The sequence below is a fragment of the Blennius ocellaris genome, assembly GCF_963422515.1.
Source record: "Blennius ocellaris genome assembly, chromosome: 3".
In the NCBI taxonomy this organism is placed as follows: Eukaryota; Metazoa; Chordata; class Actinopteri; order Blenniiformes; family Blenniidae; genus Blennius; species Blennius ocellaris.
This window is the reverse complement of record NC_137652.1, coordinates 14,343,094-14,363,514: the sequence shown is the minus strand read 5'-3', so window position 1 is coordinate 14,363,514 and position 20,421 is coordinate 14,343,094. Positions and strand designations below refer to the sequence as shown.

Genomic DNA, 20,421 nt, shown 5'->3' with positions numbered 1-20,421 from the left:
ACTAGTTTTGGCTCATGTGAGGAACTGAAAGGACAGCATGGACTCAGTGGGACAAAGAACATCAATGATAACGTGGCGATACCTCCGACTCTCTTGGCTCCCTCACAAAGCCATCGCCGTTTCTTTCCACTCAGACAGAAAACTGCTGTGTCATGGTTTAAGCCATCCAAAGAAGTCGACATCGAGAGCCTATGAGTGTCATTTTAATGGTGCTGAGCAGTTTATTGACATCCTTAACAACATAAAGCAGATTATTAACAAATGTTTTTGGGCAGTCGACCTATTTCTGCTCTACGTGCATTTGTGTGATGAGCAACACAGCTGAGTTTGTTTGTTTTGCCCTTGAATCATTTTTCAGGATCTTTTCTCCTGAGTTAAAACAGCTTTTACTTCCTATTGCTGTGAGCTATAAAGTACAAGTACAAGTTTGCTTGCAGGCGTAAAACAACACAGCAGTGATTGGAGTCGTGTTTTTAAAGGCCACGCTTTCAATTTGCACAACCGGATGGCCTTGTAACTGAGCATTCGCACCATTCATCAGTCTTTAGAGCCTTGTGCTTAGTAGAAGTAGTAGCAACAGTCATAGTAGTACCGAATTTAATTATGCTTTTGATCTTCGGTTAGTTTTTTGGTTGTTTTTTTTGAGGACAGCAATTCTCCCAGTCCTCCGCGTTGTTTCATTTGTTAATCAAAAGGCTTCAGTTAATTATTTGATTATGAAGAACAAGATCTACACTTACTGTTTGCATATTTGGTATAATTTTGTAATATTTGTGGGGGGGGGGGGTAAACCCCCCACACACTTGTACTTTAAAGAAAAGCTGTACTTCGGGGAGACCTGATGAGCGCTGCTGCCTCAACATGATCTGACAGGAGGTCTCCCTCATGTGAGAAGCCTTCGATTTTCTTCATGTCTGAGGGGCTCACAGATGGTCAGTGGGGTTTTATGTCTGGCGACTTTAAAGACAAATTCTTGACCACTCTGAACACATCAGAGGAAGGTGAATGTCTCAGAAGAACTGGAAGTCAATTCTCCTCGACTCGCCACCAATAGTCTCAGACCAGTGTTTTCCTCGTGGATTTGATGTAGCACATAGAGGTTTGAAGAACGTTAAGAATGATACGCTCTCACCAATGCACACAAACAGGAGGTCAAACCTCAAGGGGGGCTCTGTGATCTCAAGCAATGAGATTCCAAAGATTCCAGGCTGTTGGGAACCACTGGATCATCTGAATTATGAATCATCGGGCATCACAGAACATGCTGGAGCTGAGATACTCAACATGCAGACACGTCGTTGAAGTATCAAGGTTTATTAGCAGTCGGAGTGGTTTACAAGAGACACAATCCAAACAAAATAATATGATCAAGAAAAGAAATAAAAAGATGAATGTGTTTTTTCTTACCCAAGCATCTTTAAGATAACATGATTAACAAACTGATGGTGCTCAGCAGAATAACCTCAGAATGTGACATTTCTAATACTCTTTATGATCTGCAATGTAAATAAAATGAATCTGTGATATTTTTTTTTAAGCCTTTTGATTTGATTTTCAAGCAAGACAAAGCATGGCAAGAAGAAAAATGTTCTAACCACCTCCCCCGTCAAAAAGTGACGTTCAGCCGGAGAATCCCAGCTCTTTGTAGTTGGCCTCAATGTCAGCAATGACAATGGCCATCACGTTCCTGAGGGCCTGCTGCCCGGCGGCATCGAGTCCCGCCTTCTCCTCCATGACCTTCACAATGACCTCCGTAATCAACTGACATAGAAAAAAATAGAACGTTATACATCTGGCATATACACAATGTTAAACGCATGGTACTAAATTAAAATTCAAGGTGCTGAAATTCGCTAAACATTTCCGTTTGTACATCAACCTCACCTTGAAGTTATTAATGGAGATCTTGTGCTTATTGGCATGGCTGGTGGCCAGAGGTTTGAGGATGGCAGAGTGGTCACCTCTGGCCTTCAGCAGTTCACCAAGTTTCTTCAGGACAGTTGCTCCGTGAGCGGAGACAGTGGCATTAGCAACCAGGTCGCCCTGAGCAATGCCTGCAAACTTCGGGAACAGCTTCTTGGTGTCCGGGTGCTCGGTGAATAAACTGAATTTATTTTTAAAAAAAGAAAAAAAAAAGTGAGAATATACCAGAGATACACTGCATTCATTCTTCAAGTTTTTCCAAAACTGACAACATTTAGGAACTCATACGAGTGACGCACTCAGATTACCCTTCATCAGATAGACCTGCCATTACTTTAGTGTGTGAGATTTAAAAAAAATAAATATATATCCATAACTAAATATGATCAAATTGATTAGGGCCTCAATGGTACTGGCGAAAAAGCAAACACTATAGACTTATATAATCGAATAATAATTGAATCAATCTTCCTGCTTCAGGAGAGGAGCTCATTGTTCCACAGAGGACAGTTTAATCTTATCGCCCCAGAACCACTGACCGGGTCAGAACCAGGTTCCCATGGGAAGGATAATCTGCTTCCACTGGACCCCAGTGCTTCAAAACCACATCAAAGTCAGCCATGATCTGAGGAGACACGGCCTGCTGAGACAAAGGAGAATCAAAACAACACAAGACATTTATCTTCAGAATAAAAAGCTTGTTCTGTCCTTCCAAAATAAGCAATAAAAAACCAAAGAGAGTGTCCAGATTGAAGTTTGTAAGAGTTTCACAAACAGTGGTATCTCTCACTGTCGTGGCTTTGCACTTTCCCTTTTTGATTTGATGGCCAGACGCCAAGAAGCACTTCATTCAAGGGTGAACTCCTGACTAGAGAGCGGAGGATACATTACCTCAGCTGCTCTCGGCCAGCCTGCAATGTAGCTTCACTCAAACGCTGCATAATTTATGTGTAGTGAATGCACCGCTGGTTGTAACGCTCCTAAAGCTGTCAAATGACTATAAGAGGTTTGTAAACACAAAATATTTTTGTCTTCAGCATCAATATATTTCTCCCCAAGGACAGCTGCCTGTTGTATATCATTTTTGCTCACAGTGATTTAGCAAAGCAGAGGAAGGCCTGCTTACTTAATTCATTGACATTGGGCACTTTAAAATGCCTCATTTCTTTTAATTTTATGCCATAATCCATTCTCCACCCTCACAATTATGCCGTATGAATGTTCAATTAAAAGCCAAGATGAATTGCTTCTGATCAATTTCCATATTGTTAAATCAAATTTTCCCCCCCATCAACACATTAATTTTTTTGGACCAAATTAGTTTTGGTCTCCACCAGTGCAATGTAAATCAGCACATTTCAATATGTATAAGACGTGACCTACCTGCTGAGTAGTGAAATATCTCCTTGCGATTATGCTTAATTCTTCTTGACCTGACTCTCCCCTGAAACTGACCTTTTATACTCCCGCCCTCCGTCCGTTCGTCAAATCATTCCAGCCCTCCCATCACTCAGCCCCCTCTTGCTGTGATTCTCCTAAAAGGCTCACAACACCTCTCGGCTTATTTTGGGAACTTCAGAGTCCACACAAACTTTGTCTACGATGTGATTATGTGACATTCCGGGGGGGATACATTTTTTGTTTCACCAGATGCAGCATGTGAATGCCTTCATTTTAATCTCAAGAATCGATTTTGGCAGAAAATATATGCCTGAAGACAGAAAACACCCGAGTGTGTGTTTTAGTCGCCTGTGTTTAGGTGAAATGCTAGTTTGATGAATGAAATCATGTTTGTGGATTTAGCTGATAAGAGAAACTGTCTTAAGCAGTACGCTTTGGTATGTTAGTAGCTTCATGCAGCAATAATATGATTTGGCTGCACTGAAACTTTATAAATATTCTCATTTTCTGGTGAGTGGGCTTTATTCCCTTCTTGAATCTCACCTTCACTTTGCTGTATCTGTTACAAGAGCTGTGGAACCAACCAGCAAAAGGCCATTTTGGAGAATGTGCTGTTGAATTGAGTTCCTGACACACTTTTCATCAATTGGCTCCTCAATATTTGATTGTTTTTTTTAATCAGTGAATATTACAGAGCACACAAAAGTCTTCTATTTTACAGATGGACATATTTCCCTCCTTCTTTCCCACAGCTTCATTCCCATCTATTTGTCCAACTTTTACACTGCTTTATCTAAATCAGAGTTATTGGATGCTAAATCCAGCCTTGATAGCTAAGAATGAAGGTCACACAGGGCAAACACATAGGGACAGATAAATACACTTATCCACAACTTTCAACAATTATAATCAAAGTTATGTTTATGTAATGAGAGAAAACATGGTCACAGACACCACTCTCATCATGCTCAAACACGTTTTAATACTTTTCTATTACATAGAAAGCTGAAAACAAATATCACAGTTCAGTCATCAGGGGAGAACAGACAAATGTCTAAATTATGGAATAAAACCCTAACTCATAGCTATAATTTACTTATTAACCCACGAACACGTGCACAAGCCGTGTAAGCACTGCTGAATGAAAGACTCGTTGTGCTCGATGTTTCAATATATTTTCAAGCATGATTTCAAAATGACTTGGAGGCAAATAAAACAAACACATACTCTGAAGCAGTGGTTCTCAACCTGTTGTCTGGGACCCCCTTGTGGAGGAGCTGAGGCCTTGTCTACTCCCAGGTGGTCAAGTTTAGATTATAATGTAAAAACAAAAACAAAAACAAAAGAAAGATATAGGACAAATAGCTCAGTGTTAAGAGGTGATCATTAAAGGACAGAGCAAGGGAAGTTTAAAGTAATTTAAAGTCACAATTTGGTAGTGAGGGTAGAGCAGGTAAATCTAGTTTTCATGAGTCTGTGATAACTTGAACTTTATCCCTTGTCAACCAGTTCCTTCTGTAACAGCACTCTCTTGGAGGAAGTATTATTATTATTATTATGTACTGCTTAATCCCAGTTCATCGCAGGGCAAAACACAGGGTGTGAATCATGATCTCATGTCACCTGATTCAACACCACATCAACTGGAATCAACGCGTGTCCCACTGTCCAATCAGAGCGTCACTTCTCGTCACGTGATTAAACCCGGAAGTTTACTTTCGAACTGTCACAGTGTTTCGGATTGTAAAGTGTCACAACGGGTGTGCTTCATGCAGCTGAGACATTTCCTCGGTTTGACAGGATTTGGAGTCATTCTTCGTTCAGGAGGCGGTCTGTCGAGGAGCAGAGGAGCCGTGAGAGCGATGACATCCAGCACGGCGACGGACATAGGTGGGTGATCTTTACCCCACATCACTGGATCAACTTTGACCTCAAATCATTGGTGCGACGTCAGCCACCTGGGAGCAAAACATCTGATGAATCACAATGATGACAAAAGAAAAACACCTTAATGCTGTGCTGGGGTTTTTAGTTGATTATCATCATATTTAATAGTTTGTTTGTTGTGGTTGTGTGTTTAGTTTCCGAGCTCACGGTACCCGTACCATGGGGAGCCCTCAGAGGTAAGATGTGGGGTCCTGAGAATGGTCATCCAGTGCTCTGCCTGCACGGCTGGTCGGATAACTGCGGGAGCTTCGACACCCTCCTGCCCCTTCTACCTCAAGGTAACTGTCTTACTGCTGCTCCAGCTTCTTCTTCTCTCAGGTAATCTTGGAAGAGTGCTGTACAACTTTTGCAAACTCAGAAATATAAATAGATGTCGCAATATTTCTCATTTGTTTCTTTTGTCTCTGCATTGTGAATATTTGAGAACCACAAATGACCGTTTTAGTAGATAATGCATGAATAGAAGCAGCTGAATCCTCAAACTGTAAAGCATCTCATATTGTGCGGTACAGGACTTATCATGGAGGATTGTTTGGCCGAAGAAACATTGACTTGGGTGAGACTAAGAGCTTCTCTCGTCTGTTCCTTTCAGATTGTCGATATGTGGCCATCGACCTTGCAGGTCATGGTCGCTCGTCTCATCGTCCTCCTGGAGTTCTGTACACCTTCCCTTCATACGTGCTGGACGTGCGCAGAGTTGTTAATGGTGTGTGAGTTCAGAAAAAGGGCCGATCTCTAACCCTCTATATGAAATTGTTGGTTTTACAGTCAAAGCAACATTACGATCTCAGGGATATTGTTATATAGCCAGTCTCTGATGGACTTGCATGTAAAACATCAGTTAGTCTACATAACAAATCATTCTTGATTTATTCATTTTGTCTTATGAAGGATCAATTAAGGCCAGCATTTTGTGTTTTAGTTTCAGAAAAGTTCTGTGTTTACACTGCAGCGTTTTGAAAACCATTGTCATGCCAGGCCACCCGTTGGCACTGTTGTTTGTTTTTGCTAAGAAACCATGATTGTTCAGACAGAACGTTCAATTTTGTCTTTGCAAATGTTTGAAATGTTGATTAACTGAACAATTTTGGTTTATCATGAGGAAGCAGATTATAATCTGGCACTGCTCCGCATCCCCACTGATGCACGGTGACGATGTCAGCCTGGCAGGTTCTGGAGAATGGACGCAGTTCTTGCTCATTACTGCTGTAAAAAGGTCGATCTGCAGCAGCATGCGGCTGCTCTAGATATTTCACCACGGCGAAATCGATATGTCTTTTGCTGGCTGCATTATAACTACTCTTCACTGCTCCAAATAATAAGCGGAGGCAGCATCGTTAAGCCAGGCAAGATCTGTGCCCGCAGTGCCTCCGATGTGTTATCAACACGCCACAGGAGTTCAGGAAAACAGCTGCCATCCAACACGAGCACACACACACACACACACACTGCACGGTGGTGAATTCATTCATTAACTACGTCCAGAGTAATTATTGCATTAGTGGGTGCTCGTACCTCAGTTACCCACCATTAGTTTGTTGTTTATTTCTCAAGGCTTTTGTGTCGCTTCTAAAACTCTTGTACCTTGAAGGCAGCGTCAGTGACGCTTTGTTGTGCTAATTCAGGCGACGTAGCGTGTGCCGGGCGGCACCTTAACCAATTCTGAATGAGGAGCGTTAATGCATTAAATCAGGCCAGCCGGCGAGGAGGCCTGTAAGAATGCAAGCCTGTCATCGCTCTGTATTCAGAGTGTTTGTTAAATTAATCTGGCAGCTGAATTAAAAATTGTGCGAATACATTCACTTTAACTGGACACGTCTCCACTGAAATCCTCAGCTCGTATTATTTATAAAAAAGTAAATCCGTATTCTTGAAAATGTGTTCTTTAAAGATATGAGTGCATTTATCGTCAGAAAGGCTGTAAAATGTTGTCAGTAATTTAATATGCATATACAGTGTAATGCAGCGTGTGTATCCTGGGAACCAGGTCCCTCTTCAAGATATCAGACATCCTATGGGATATGGGGCGCTTCCGTTATCTGTTCATCCTGTTCCCTGCCTTGGCCAAGTCATCTTGGCCGTGGAGCTCGTTTGATTTCACATGTGCAACGTGCAGACTTGCACATCAGTCACTCTACAATTGGATTCTGGGCAAAATCCTATACAATCGCAATGCATTTCCTGAAAAGATAAACAATTTTCTGTGCTCTGTAGGTTCGACATCGTGAACTCGGGTCTTTGGTCGTGCGAGTCTTCGTTCAGCGTGTGCGACACGTAGCAGTCACTGTCGCTCCCACTGGAAGCTAATTTGTCACGGGAATGATGAAACAGCTAAAGCGGTGACATCCTGCTTCCACAGCAGGTCGGGGGAAGGCTGAACACCTCAGCTTGTTACTCGTAGTGATGTAAGACTCCGGCCACACCTGCAGGAGCAGGCACCTCGCTCTGTGGTCACGACCAGCGGTGGCCCGTCTGCTGCATAATGCAAGACACAATGTCATGATACTCGGCCTTGTCCGTGCATCAGAGGGAATTTACAAGCACCGGGGGGGGGGCTACACAGAAAACAAATCTAATCTCAAGGTGCTCTAAGTGTCTGAAGGAGTCGCTATTTTGAACTTGGTCAACAAAACATGACGGCAACAATCGCAGCTGAATATTAATTTATCGGGGGGCGTTTTAGAAAAGTTCTCTCTCCATTGTTCAACCACGCGATCTTCAGCACGTCACTTTCCCGAACGTGTTGCTGTTAATTGAACCATATTGCCCGATCGCAGACGCTGCGTTGTGACAGCCGAAGCACGGCAGCGATGTACAGCAGTCTCGCTGTTTGGTGATGAGATGCTGAACCTGCCTGATGATGTGTGAAATTACTCCCACAGCTCTGCGGTGGAGCAAATTCTCCATCATTGGCCACAGCATGGGTGAGTGCTGCTGTGTAAAAGAAGAATTAGAGCGGCGAAATGTATCCGCTGTGTTTTCGTTGCAAATCTCCGCCTTACGGTTTCTTTCTACATGTTTCAGGTGGCAACGTCGCTGGTATGGTAAGTGACTTATTGCATTAAATCCAAGTTGGGTGTACTGCGGTATCATACAGTGACTTTTTTTAATTCTATTTTTTTCCCTGCAGTTCAGTGCTCTGTATCCGGAGATGGTGGATGGTCTCGTGATACTGGACAGCCTTGGATTTTTCCCTACTGACACAGTAATTATTTTGTTCATTATCACAGCAGCCACACAAACCACTGAAAAGGTGCCTGTTTGAAAATTAATGTACTAGTAAAGCCCCGAGCGCACATATACACGGGTATGAATATGGTTTGGTTACATGCTGGAGCTGCACAATATTATCCATTGATATATAACCTTCGAAAGGTTAGATAACACGTTAAATGAGTCCATATTTAATTATAAAATATATATATATAAATCCGCGTTTCGTTTACTGAGGGCTTGACTCAGAAAGTCAACATTAATCAACTCCTGTAAAAGGCAGCGGGCGGATGACATTGTGATGATATGGTTAACATTTTTTTTATGTTTTAAATCTTACACATTTCACCTTGAACTGAGTTCATTTTAGAAAATAATCCAGATTGGAGAAAGTGAAATTACATTTAGCGCCAAAGGAAAAGAACACGCAACAGTCCTAAAGCGATGAACACAGACAGTGCCTTCAGTACTCACAGGGTTATAGATGAATATCAGCATTTTGATATTCAAGGTGTCTTCAAGATGGAGAGGTATACAAACTGGGGAAGGGATGTAGCGATAAGTACTCCTCCCAAGTAAGGATGGAGGCCTTCAAGAACCCACTCCTGAATATTTTGATTGGGTTCAGCAATTTAAGTGATTCAGTGGAAGCAAAGTACAATGCCTTGAAAACATTATTAAAAGACCCTGTGAAAGGGAACTTCACATTTTCTGTCCTTAAAGAGTCTCCTTTACTGAGAACGGCAAAATCTTCTCTCACACACACAAAAAAAGAATGTCCATCAAGGATTAAAGACAATGTTAAGAGCTGCAGAATAAATTGACAAAGAAAAAGAAGTAAATCCTGTTATCTTTGAGCTAGAATTAAACTTAAGCAGAGAGAGTCCACCTGTGTCAGCAGCCAGCGTTCTGAGTCCTCTTTTTGTTAAAGTGTAATCTGCATAAAAGCCCAAACAGAACCGCTCACATTAAGACAAAGTATTACTAACATTGGTGAGAAAGAACCCCAGATTTAAGCGCCAGTTCTTTGTCTTTCCACCGCCAAAGCCTATTGCTGGCCCCACAACAATGTGATGATCTAATCCGCGATTGCGGAGGCCAATGGCCACTCCGGGGCTCCGGAATACAGCAAGAAGGGCGTGAATAAACACCAAATAGAGATACAAGGAGGCACAATGTTTCCTGGCTCTTTGGTCTGCGTCCGAGGTTCAGGCCAGGCGAGATGGAGCGACCTGGACTAAACCGATGAATACAGTCCATCTCCTTGTTCCTGTTTGAGCGCCGTCGGCGCTAAATTGTCAAAATCAGTGATGTACAATGTTTTGGAGTGACGCAGTGATTTGGCTCCGTTGACAATGGGGGGGGAAAACAACCGGTTCTTTGGCGGTGGTCATTTAAGAACTGGCCCTGGCACCAGCCATGAACGAGCTCCTGGTTCTTTCTGGTGGAAAAGCCCCGTCAGTGGAGTCTGATTGCAGCTGTTGCTGCTCTCCGCCTCCCACCACAGAACCTTGATGGTTTGTTTCAATTCACAGTGAAGACAAATACCGTAGCCGTGTGCTGCCACATCTATTGTTTTACATATACATTTACACCCGGGGACTCAAACTATGAGTTTTATGAGTCATTTCAGGTGTTGTTAATTTATTACCGCGTCAATCCCGCCAATGGTTTTTGATTTTCTCTGTAATGTCTGGTGTTGAAGCCATAAGTGGCACTACTAAGTGCTAATACTGCCACACTGAGCTGAATGCACATCCTGCAGAGAAACTTCCCAGCTGTGACTTAAAGCAGTCAAATGCACGGCTACAACAATTTAGCGGCAAACTTTTTATTTTTTATTTTTTTTATTTGGGTGAACTAGCAATGTGTGAAACCCCATAATACTTGAAAAATATGCTTAAATACAGTATCAAAGCGTAAAGGCTTCGATGCTTGCCACCACCAAGTATAAGATAATACTGAAACCTACTTCCTCCCCATAATCTCAGGAGTTCAGACCATTCCCACTCGTCGAACCACGGGGAAACTAAAAGAGGCCAAAAGGCAGATGAGGCTGCAGAGATACTTCCGAACTCGTATCACAACTTTATTTGTTTGGACACACACACACACACACACACACACCACTGCAGTCACTTTAAAGGAGACCTTTCTTCTCATCGTTTTTGTTCTTACGAGTTAAAAAGTAGCTCCACTACCTCAAGTGCTTTTCTCCATTCACTTTTCAGGACAAAGTCTAAACGCCGCTGCGCCTCGGTGCTTGTGAATGTTCTATCAATATTTCTTCTACTCGATGTTTGAACTGGCCTCCCCGAGAGAGCGGCGTCCCCAGTGACCTCCCGCTAATTTAATCCTGATTTACACTAAAAGGTTTCATGACTTCACGCCGCCGCCTGATGAATATCAGATTGTGAGGAAATGAGAAAATATGTCGGCGGCTTGACATTTTGAAAGGCATCACATTTAAGAGACGCTTTTAGCCGTGAGCGTAATTGACTCCAGCTCAGTTTGTTTTTTGTTTTTTTTTGTCCTTTGGGCTCGTGCTAAAGATTCACATTATATTACTGCCGGATGCCTCGCCGTAATACTTCACGGCGAGCTGCGCTGTTAAAATCCACTCTTCTCCGAAGTGTTTACTTGCTCCGCTTCATAATTCACATCGGTCTCCTTGCAGAAAGAAATTCTCAAAGCGATGCGACAAGGACTGGACGAGTTGATTCAGTACGAACAAAAGGTGGAAGAGGAGAAAAAACGAGTTTACACATGTGAGAAGGCTTTGGAGAGGTATTGCTTCTCAATAATTCAGCTGATCGATAGCTGTTGTATTTTAGCGCTGAATTCTGCTGAGCACTCAGTCACGCTGTTCCTCTGCTTCTACAACCCGCAGGTTGATGAGCGTAAACCAGAGTCTGTCTGAAAAGTCTGCAAAAATCCTTCTCCAGCGAGGTTCAGTAGAAGTCGAAGGAGGTACATGCTTATCTTCTCTACTTTCATGTCTGTAAAAAGAAGAACTCGCTCTCTGAATATTCTGTTTTTCTGCTTATGCTTGAAGTTGGTTTTTTTTCCCTCCTGCAGGAGTCGTGTTCTCCCGGGACTTTCGGATTAATCTGGTAGGTTTTTACTGCTGAACTGCACTATTTCTCCCTGAGGTATCATGTGCAGCTCATGAACTGCGTTTACAGTTTGTTTTGTTTTGTGCTCTCAGAAAAATGTAGCACGCGTCACTGTGGAGCAGGCCCTGGAGCTGCAGTCCAGAATTCAAGCCTCCGTTCTCATTGTCTTGTAAGAAATTTCGTCAACCTCATTATATTTGATATAACATGCAAAATACCCCAATGCCATAGACTAAATAAACCGACAAATCTTTGACATTTGCAGGGCAGATGATGGCATCCTGAAAATGTATGCTGAACACCTGCAAGATAGATTTGTATCTAAGGTTCTCCGGGCCTACCGGGACAAAAATGTGAGTTTATTTTAACAGCGTCCTCGCGAGAAGCAGGTACGCTTCGCCATTTCTGTGTTTTATTTTTAGCTGTTCAGCCCGTGTGTAATTGTGCCTAGCAGACTGATGCAACAATAGTGTAGTGTGAGCGCAGCGTCTCAGCGGCAGTAGAAAATTTTTATAGCTGTGAACCTCGGCGCCGACCTACTTCCTGGAGCCCGGTCAGGAGCTTCTGAGGAGAGGCGGGGAGCAGACGACGTGTAGCAACTCAAAAAGTTTTTTTTCCCAGTGAACCTGTGAGTCAGGCATGTGGACTCATCTCTGTGCAACAAGACAATCTCGGGATTAGTTAAGTATTTCAATTCTCAAAAGCTGAAGTCGATGTGTTGTTTTTTTTTGCATTACGAAAACTGAGATGGACCGAGTGTGAGGCGGCAAAGAAATTATGAAAGTCTCTTCTGGTTCATTCTTGATGTGGGTGTTGCCTCAATGAACGTGCTGCAGGAGAGAATTTTTGACACTGCGTTGTTGCACCTTCGGTATGAACTGGCTGGCAAACAAACAAACACAACACTGCAAAAATTACTCCGAAATAAATAAGAAAAAAATATAATATGATAAAAATGTATACTTAAAATAAGCAACATTATTTGCCAACAGAACAAGAACATTTTACTTGACAAGATTTTCAAAAATAATTCTGGCCCCATATGACCCAGCGTCTTGAAAATAGCATTTTTGGACTCAAAACAAGTATTTTCATGTGTTCTTATTTTCAAATCTTAAAATAAGAAGATTGGGCTTCTGAAATGCAAGTTCAGGTCCTTGATTGCTGGTCAGTCATCTTAAAATGAGAGAAATGCTTGTTTTAAGCCAAACGGTACTTATAACTAGTTTTTAATACTCAACGCCAAGACCATTCTAGCTACTAAGAAAATAAAGTAATAATGATCTTAAAACTAGAATAATAATCTTAGCGGACAATTTTATTTTAAGCAAGTCATTTTTCACTTCATTTAAGAAATTATATCTTGCCTCGATTTTACTTTTTGCAGTGAAAGTTCTTACCCGATTCCACAGAAACAATTATAATGGGTCATGTCTTTTTACAAAATAGCCATGTAAACATTAACAGTACCTGGGAGGTGAGTGAGGTCCTGGGATAATCGCTCCGAAAAGGCCTGAATGGACTCAAAAAGTGAGTAGATCTGGAGACCAGTCTGGGCCAAAGTGTGGAGCCAAAAGAAAACCACTGATCTGATCCATCCCTCGCTTTACTGCTGCCCTCTGTGTGAACCAGCTGCCCATTTCATGAACCACAAATAAATAAATAATAAATATAAAAAAGCCTTAGGGGACTTGAACCTTTTTACCTGGAGTAGGTTTTTACTCCACCGTTCCTGTAAAGGACATGCCAGAACCACGGACACAGACATGGAGGTGCTAATAGTATCACCAACTGCTTCACGCTCAGTGGAGAAATATTAAAAGTCCATTATACTGGGAGAAACGGCATAATAAATGTTTTCTGAAGCCACTTTTTGTAACACCATAATGCTATATTCCACTTAAGGAAATGCTTTTACTTTCCTCTGACCTTTTACTAGTCCGTTTGTCTTTGTTCTGTTGGCCAGATCTGTAAAAATCTGACCTTTAAGCTGCTGAACGCGACACTTTGCTCACTCTCTTTTTACAAACTCGCCTCTTTGCCACTAATCCAGCACGTACCAAGGAAGTACAATTAAAAATGTATGGGTTTACTTGTATGTTTTAAGTTACTGATGAAATATCTGAAATAACCACATATTAAAAAAAAAAAAACCTGCCAGACATGATGATAAGAAACGTTATGCGGACATGTTCTTCATATCTCCTGAAAAAGGTGAGGCGTCTGTTTCTGCTGCCTCCGAGGGGGAAACCAGTCAGCTTAAGCAGGTCGAAATGTCACCGTCTTCATACATCTGAAATTCTCCGTCTGTATTTCAGCACTCGGTCGTGACGGTTCCAGGCGATCATCACATCCACCTGAATAATCCTGAAGTCGTGGCGCCAATAGTGTCGGATTTTCTGCAGAAAAGAGTTCTCTCGCATGCATCTGGCAAACCAGCTACTCAGCTTTCACATTTGTAGAGAAACACAGCCCAAGTCAGTTACTTCTTATGTCTCACTTTGTAATGAGGTTTCTACTTGAAGACATTGATAAACTCGTCGACGAGTTGCCATATCTAACTAACAGATAACACATTTTCTGCTCTTCTATGACTTATTTCACACCAGTCTGCCGTTTTGTGTCCCCGGGTGGTCAGTTCAGTCGTGAATGGTGGATATTAAATGAATAGATAAAATCTAAATCACATGTTAAAACTTTTGATAATTTTTTTTTTTTTTAATTCTCCACATCAGTGCTCATGTAGTGCGTTGTTTTCACTAAATGGTCACATCCCAATATAAATGGATGTTTCTCTATCAATTCAGATTCAAACCGTTTGAGGTTGTGAAGAACAGTGTGATTGTGGGAAATGTACAGAGGCTTTTTGAAGTTTTCATACTCCATGAACGTTCTACATTTTGTCTCATTACAACCACAAATGTAAATGTATTTTATTGGGATTGTGTATGATGGAACTACACAACATGCATTAAAAAAAATGGTTTGTTAAAAAGTATTTTGGGGTCCGTCTCTATCAGCTTAGCACATCTAAAGACTGAAATTTTGCCCATTTTTTTTTGCAAAATGGCTCAAGTTCAGTCAAGTTGAATGGAGAGCATCTGTGAAGAGCAATTTTTGAAGTCATGCCAGAGATTTTGAACTGGATCAAGGTCTGGACGTCGACTCGGCCGTGCTCACACGAGTGAGCTTTGATCTCGAATGTCACAGTCTCACATACACTGGTGAGGGAACAAGCATGATTGTCAATACTTGAATCAAAATCGGCATTTTCGCAGCAAAGAATATTTTATTCTTCAATGAAAAGCGGCACTAACAGAGGAATGGTGCTGACCTCTGACCCCGCCGCTGCCAGCCAATCGCATCTGATCTGATTTGTGAGAAGATCAAAGTCTTGAATGTATTGACGTTGTTACACCAACGGTAGTCCTGAATCCTTTGTGTTCAAATTTGAAAAGAAAGGCACTTCACAAAATGGAGACGACTGAAATGAAGATGCTGTGCGGGTGTCTGTCGTTCTGAAGAAATTCCAGAGCCGACTGACGGCGGTCTGTTTGAAGAACAGTCAGAACAACCGACTTCAGGAGTTCTATCATCTTCAACCTGATGCCTTTGGATTGAAATTCTCTGTGGCGGCATGGCGGCCTCACAAGTCTGCTGCCTGTTGTTAATATTTTAGCAGTTGCACAGTTTCTCTGGAGCCTGCTTCTACATGTTTCATCTCAGAAGGGTGTGAACCTCAATGGCGAGATGGAGGACTGGACTGGAGGACCGTAATACTACATGTTGTTTACATTTTGCAGGACAGTTTCTGACACAATCTGAATGCTTTTCTTTTGAGAGACGGAACCGAATCAAGACGATTTCAACCATCAGTGTGCCACACACATGCAAAGTCTGTGCAGAAAAGGCCCAGCCGGTTTGAAGCAAGAGTGTTTACCGCTGCATCACTGTGCACCCCTCTTCAAACTAGTCAGCCTTTAGGCTTCAAAGGGGCACATGTGGTTTAATTGGTCGCAAAGTTTGTTTTTCTCTTTGCAGAATCAAAGGAACATTTTGTGACTCTTCTCCATGACTGTGCCGTTAAAAAACTTCTTTGCCTTTTATCTATTCACAGATTTTTGTCAACCTTTTGTTGACATTGTGCTTCTTTTTTTTTTTCTAACTTGTACTGCCACCCAGTTTCTAGTTAGCAACCATTGATCTTCTGTTTCCCATTTGAAACATTTCTGATCCACACACAGATATGCAAAATTTGATATGCATGTTTAAAAGATATATTAGAAAGACACTTCATGTATTTCTGTACTTAACATATCGGCCATAATATTAGTCAAGTCAGGGCGGCTTTATTTATTGAGCACTTTAAAACAACTGTGGCTGAAGCCAAAGGGCTTCACACAAAAGACAAAAATAAATAAATATTATGACCTAATATTATGTGGGTCCTCTGCGACACAGTGAATCTCATTGTGGCATGTGGTTCTGACATCTTTCCATCAGACCCGACCTCATGGATCATCCTCCCCTCCAAACTTCCCTCAGTGAACCATGGCTGCTCGTGTACAGTTTTACCTGCCGCCACTTTACTTTCCTCGGATGGGTTTCAGGTGAAACTGACCACTGCAGAGTAAAAAGACGCCACAAGAGCTGCAGTTTTGGTGAACGGTGGAAACATATTGAGTGTGCGTGAATATATAGTCACTTGTGAGGATATACTATGGAATCATAGAGGGCATTGTTTGCCATATGTGAAGACAGCTATGAAGCCATAACAGTATGAGGAATTGTTTGTATTATCTGTGATTTCGCTCCTGAGACTATAATCTAAACAAATAAAAAAATAAAATCCTATATTAGAATGCAGCGCATTGAACTCTCACTCGTGTGTACTCTGTAATGCTCCTTTAACACGAAATTCAGCGTCTTTTTGTGACTGTGCTGCCCACTTTCTTGAGTCAGTGTTTTTACGTCAGTGTCGGTTAAGCCATAATCATTTGGTTCATGTCAAACTTGCACTGATACTTCTGCAATACCGTACCATCTACTTTAAGAACAAATTCACTTTCAGCCACATTTACTGAAACTCACCCTCCAATCAATAGTCATGATAAGCAGTGGTCAACATATTATGGCCGATAAAAATCCTCTACCTAGTATTTGTGATTTTCACTAAATCTGAAATTATTCATAGATGAATGCAACAAAAAATATGTATTTGAGAATATGTCCATATTTCGTTTATCTATTTAATTGACTTGGGTGAGTCTCTTCTCTGTAATTCAATCTAATTGTTTTTAAAGAGCTCTCACTCCCTCTCAACATGAAAGTCTTCCTCTGCGCTGTGCCTCGGCGCTGCCAAAATATAAGACTTTATGAATATTTCATCACTTATTGAGAAAATGTGTTCCTCAGAATGCATCTGCAGGGTTTTTCTTTTGATTCCTTGCCAAGAGGAAAAGAAAATCCTCATTGAGGAATTCAAAATGAAGAAATGTTCCTTTGTTTCTTTCCATATCTGTAGCTACACATTTTACTATTGTGACTTAATAAACTTGTTTCTTTTCATGCAGCGGAAAAAAAATCCATAATGAGGCAGAATGGATGAGATATGTCAGCTTCGGAGAAAAACAAAATAGCAAAAAGTTTACACTTAAACCAATGCAGTGGAGTGAGAGCGCAAAAGACTCACTAGGCCGCTGGTAGTTGTCTGTATATTTAACTTTTGACCCTTTCTTCCTTTAGCAGTTGGCTACCAGCCTGAGCACTTCACAGAGCGAGTTCTGACTCGAGCTGAAGGACATCCTCATCTCTCTGCATCCTGCCCATGAGGACTAATCTCATGCCGCTTTCCCTGCTCTGCTGGCGCCTCCTCCGCAGGAGGTTCACTTATGAAATGAACCTGCCAGTTCATCTTATGAGTCCCTTCTCACCTCTGCAGCGCTCCTCCACATTCTCCAGCTCCCCTGTCTTAATATACATATTTCTCATCACGGCAGAGGTTGAGCAGTAAACTCACTGAATAGTTTTCCTTAAAAAGAAAAAAAAAAATGTATTGCATATCAGTTTTGAGATGAAAAAAAATGCACGTAGTTTCATACAGATTTAAGCAATTTCATACTCTTTTCAAACTATTTTTTACTATTTTCAGCACAGATTTTTTTTTCTTCTTTTTCTCTTCTTTTATTTCTCTTTGTCTTCTTCTTTTTTTTTTAATGAAAAGCACAGATTGATAACCCAGTGTCCAAATCAGTCAGAAAGCATTGTCGAAAGTTACCCTTTCTGGTGGGTTTTTTCTAAGTATGTCATTCAGAAAAAAAAAGAGAAAAAAAAAACACTTATTCAACCCCAAAGACTGGAAAATTACTTAAAATAATTACTAGGATTCACCGGAGCGCAGCAGGAGACAAAGAACTACAAAGAGACAGAAAAAGGCCTGAATGAGATGCAAATTAACAACAAAAATGAAAAAAGATTTAGAGCAAACATCAGAAGATAGCAAGAAGACGCGAAAACACAAGTTGATGCATGTTAAAAAAAAAAAAAAAAGACTTGACGAGATTCAAAAGGTCGACTCTGAAGTCATCCATCTGATTATTCTGCCTCTGGGGAGAAGTTTTCGAGCGTGTGCTCCTGGGTCTGTCATCGCCATGGCTGCCTCTGCAGGGCGATAAACGTGAGCTCTTAACGAGAACAGTATTCCTCATTGCTTTAGCAGTGTTGTGTAACAGCAAGGATGAAACCTGCTGGACAGGGGAACCGTTCTGTGTCTCCGTTCCCGTGGTGCCACTATTCTCCAAGGCTTTCGGCCCACCTGCCTTTCCCACAGGGGACAGATTATCCCGAAGCAGAGCGTCACAACAGTGCAGAGGCCATTCTTGTCTGATAGATAGATCCGAAAACTACGGAATAGAGGAAAGTGTTTTTCTCTTCTTGTTCACAAAAAAACGTGTTTCTCGAAACCACACAGACACACTCAAGCAAAGACGGGTTATTAATGTGTGTTCAGGATCAGGTTCCTGAGCAGGTCGTTGTTTTCTGAGGTAGGATTGTGACGGCAGGGCTGCTTTTTTTTTTTTTTTCCTTCTCTTCCATCCTTGTTGCCAAACTTGACTTATAAGTGAGAGACAAGATTTTTCAACATTTAGCTTGAAGGTTAATGCATTTCGTCATTAAAGAAAATAACGTTTCATGATGTTCATGGAGGCATTTTTCTTTCAGGCAAATTGACAAAAAAAAGACCCAAAAACAAAACACTTCATTTAATCAGCTCTTTAACAAACAGGGCAATTAAAGCAGAGACAGTGAAGCAGAGCCTTTACATTACTTTACTGTTTGTTCAGAAATAAAACTGTGAATAAGGAGGAGATGAAGCCAAAGGTTCATGAACAAAGCCTCCGGGGAGCAAAGGAAACAAATCCAGCGCGTCATTTAGAGATGGATTCACTGAACATTGGTCTGTCTCTGGTTCATCGTCCTGCAAACATAAAGCACCACATTAGTCACTCTTGAGCAGGTCCAGAAAATCAGTTATTGAACATTTAACATATTGAACCAAGACCGGGATGAGGAGATATTTACAACTTTTACATTTGTCAGATAAACAGAGAGAGAAAATAAACTGGAAGAAAAGATTACCTCACTTTCTTGAAATGTGTCTTTTTAATGTCTACAAGCACATCTTATTAGCATACCCTGGCTCATCTATTGAATCTATAAAGAAGAAAATGCCGAGAAGATAACCAGTGAGTTGTAGATTCCCATTTCCGAAGGCTGTTCAATTGGCTGAATGTTTTGAATGAAAAGTCCCAAACTTTTAATAATGCTTTCAAACTGATATGATATTGAACTCCGTAACACATTCCCATTCCTTCCTTTCCTGCGCCTTCAGGTGTGAAAATCGTTGCGTTGTGTGGCACAAAAAGTGGAGATAAATGACAATCGATTACAGCCTCCCCTCACACGTCTTTCTCTCCTGGAAATACTTTACTGTACTGGCTAATGTTCAATTCACCGCATTCAATTCCAGGTTTTTGTGCGAAGCTCTTTTCAATCTGCCTTCAGGGTTTTTCACATTACGGAGGGCAAATTACATCCTGTGTGCGTTGAAGATTACAACCACATCCACATTGCGATGGCTTCTCGCTGATCTGTCTCGGTCCTTTGATACAATCGATTCCTCTTTGTCCAGATCGGTTCGTACTTGATTAGATTGTGTTGTTTGGTTTGTTGTTTGGTTTGTGATACATACAGACCGAGATATCTTATTGGATTCAAGATTCAATTGAATTGAAATGAAAACAAATACACTGACGGCGAAAAACTTTTGAGACGACCTCGGAGAGGGGGGGGGGGGGGGGAGTATGTGCACCAAAACCCCCCGAAGCTCAGACTTGAACCAGGATGACACTTGGCTGCTATTGTGGCCCCTCGATGCTTCTTGATGGATTTTTGTTTCATGGTTTTGTGGCTCTGTTACGATTCTGGTTTTCGTTTCTATTTCACATCTGCTTTCATGTTACCTGCCTGTCCAGTGTCCTATTGCACCACCTTCTGTCCTTCATGTCCTCCCTCACGTCCTCTGATTACCCTCGATTGCTGTCACTTGTGCCTCGTTGAGTCCCCGCCCCTTCTGTGTATTGCCCCTCCAGTGTGGTTTTCTGTTCACTTCTGTTTTTTTCTGGATGAACCACAGCATCATTAAGACCACGTTTACACGTACCCGGGTTTCTACAGCAACTAATATCTCCTCTACGTTGACAACAAGATCCTAATTTCCATATACGCTTGGTTCAGAGCTACTATGATCCCGCCAAACCTG

General features: G+C 41.6%; 2 protein-coding genes across 2 annotated transcripts; one reads left to right on the top strand and one right to left on the bottom strand.

Moving 5' to 3' along the window:
• Positions 1-1,620: 1,620 nt before the first annotated feature.
• mb (myoglobin) lies at positions 1,621-2,545 on the bottom strand (the record flags this gene model as incomplete). The annotated part of the gene is made up of 3 exons (XM_080494282.1): positions 1,621-1,761; positions 1,885-2,104; positions 2,463-2,545. The coding sequence occupies 3 exons, from the start codon at positions 2,543-2,545 to the stop codon at positions 1,621-1,623; spliced, it is 444 nt and encodes a 147-aa protein (XP_080350408.1).
• Positions 2,546-5,080: 2,535 nt separating this feature from the next.
• Positions 5,081-14,557, top strand: LOC308146655 (serine hydrolase-like protein). Its single transcript, XM_080518558.1, has 12 exons — positions 5,081-5,214; positions 5,406-5,549; positions 5,864-5,977; positions 8,154-8,195; positions 8,296-8,315; positions 8,402-8,476; positions 11,162-11,271; positions 11,375-11,454; positions 11,563-11,597; positions 11,693-11,769; positions 11,866-11,953; positions 13,919-14,557. Exons 1-12 carry the CDS (start codon positions 5,094-5,096, stop codon positions 14,060-14,062), a joined length of 1,050 nt encoding a protein of 349 aa, XP_080374684.1. The 5' UTR covers positions 5,081-5,093; the 3' UTR covers positions 14,063-14,557.
• The last annotated feature ends 5,864 nt before the right edge of the window (positions 14,558-20,421 follow it).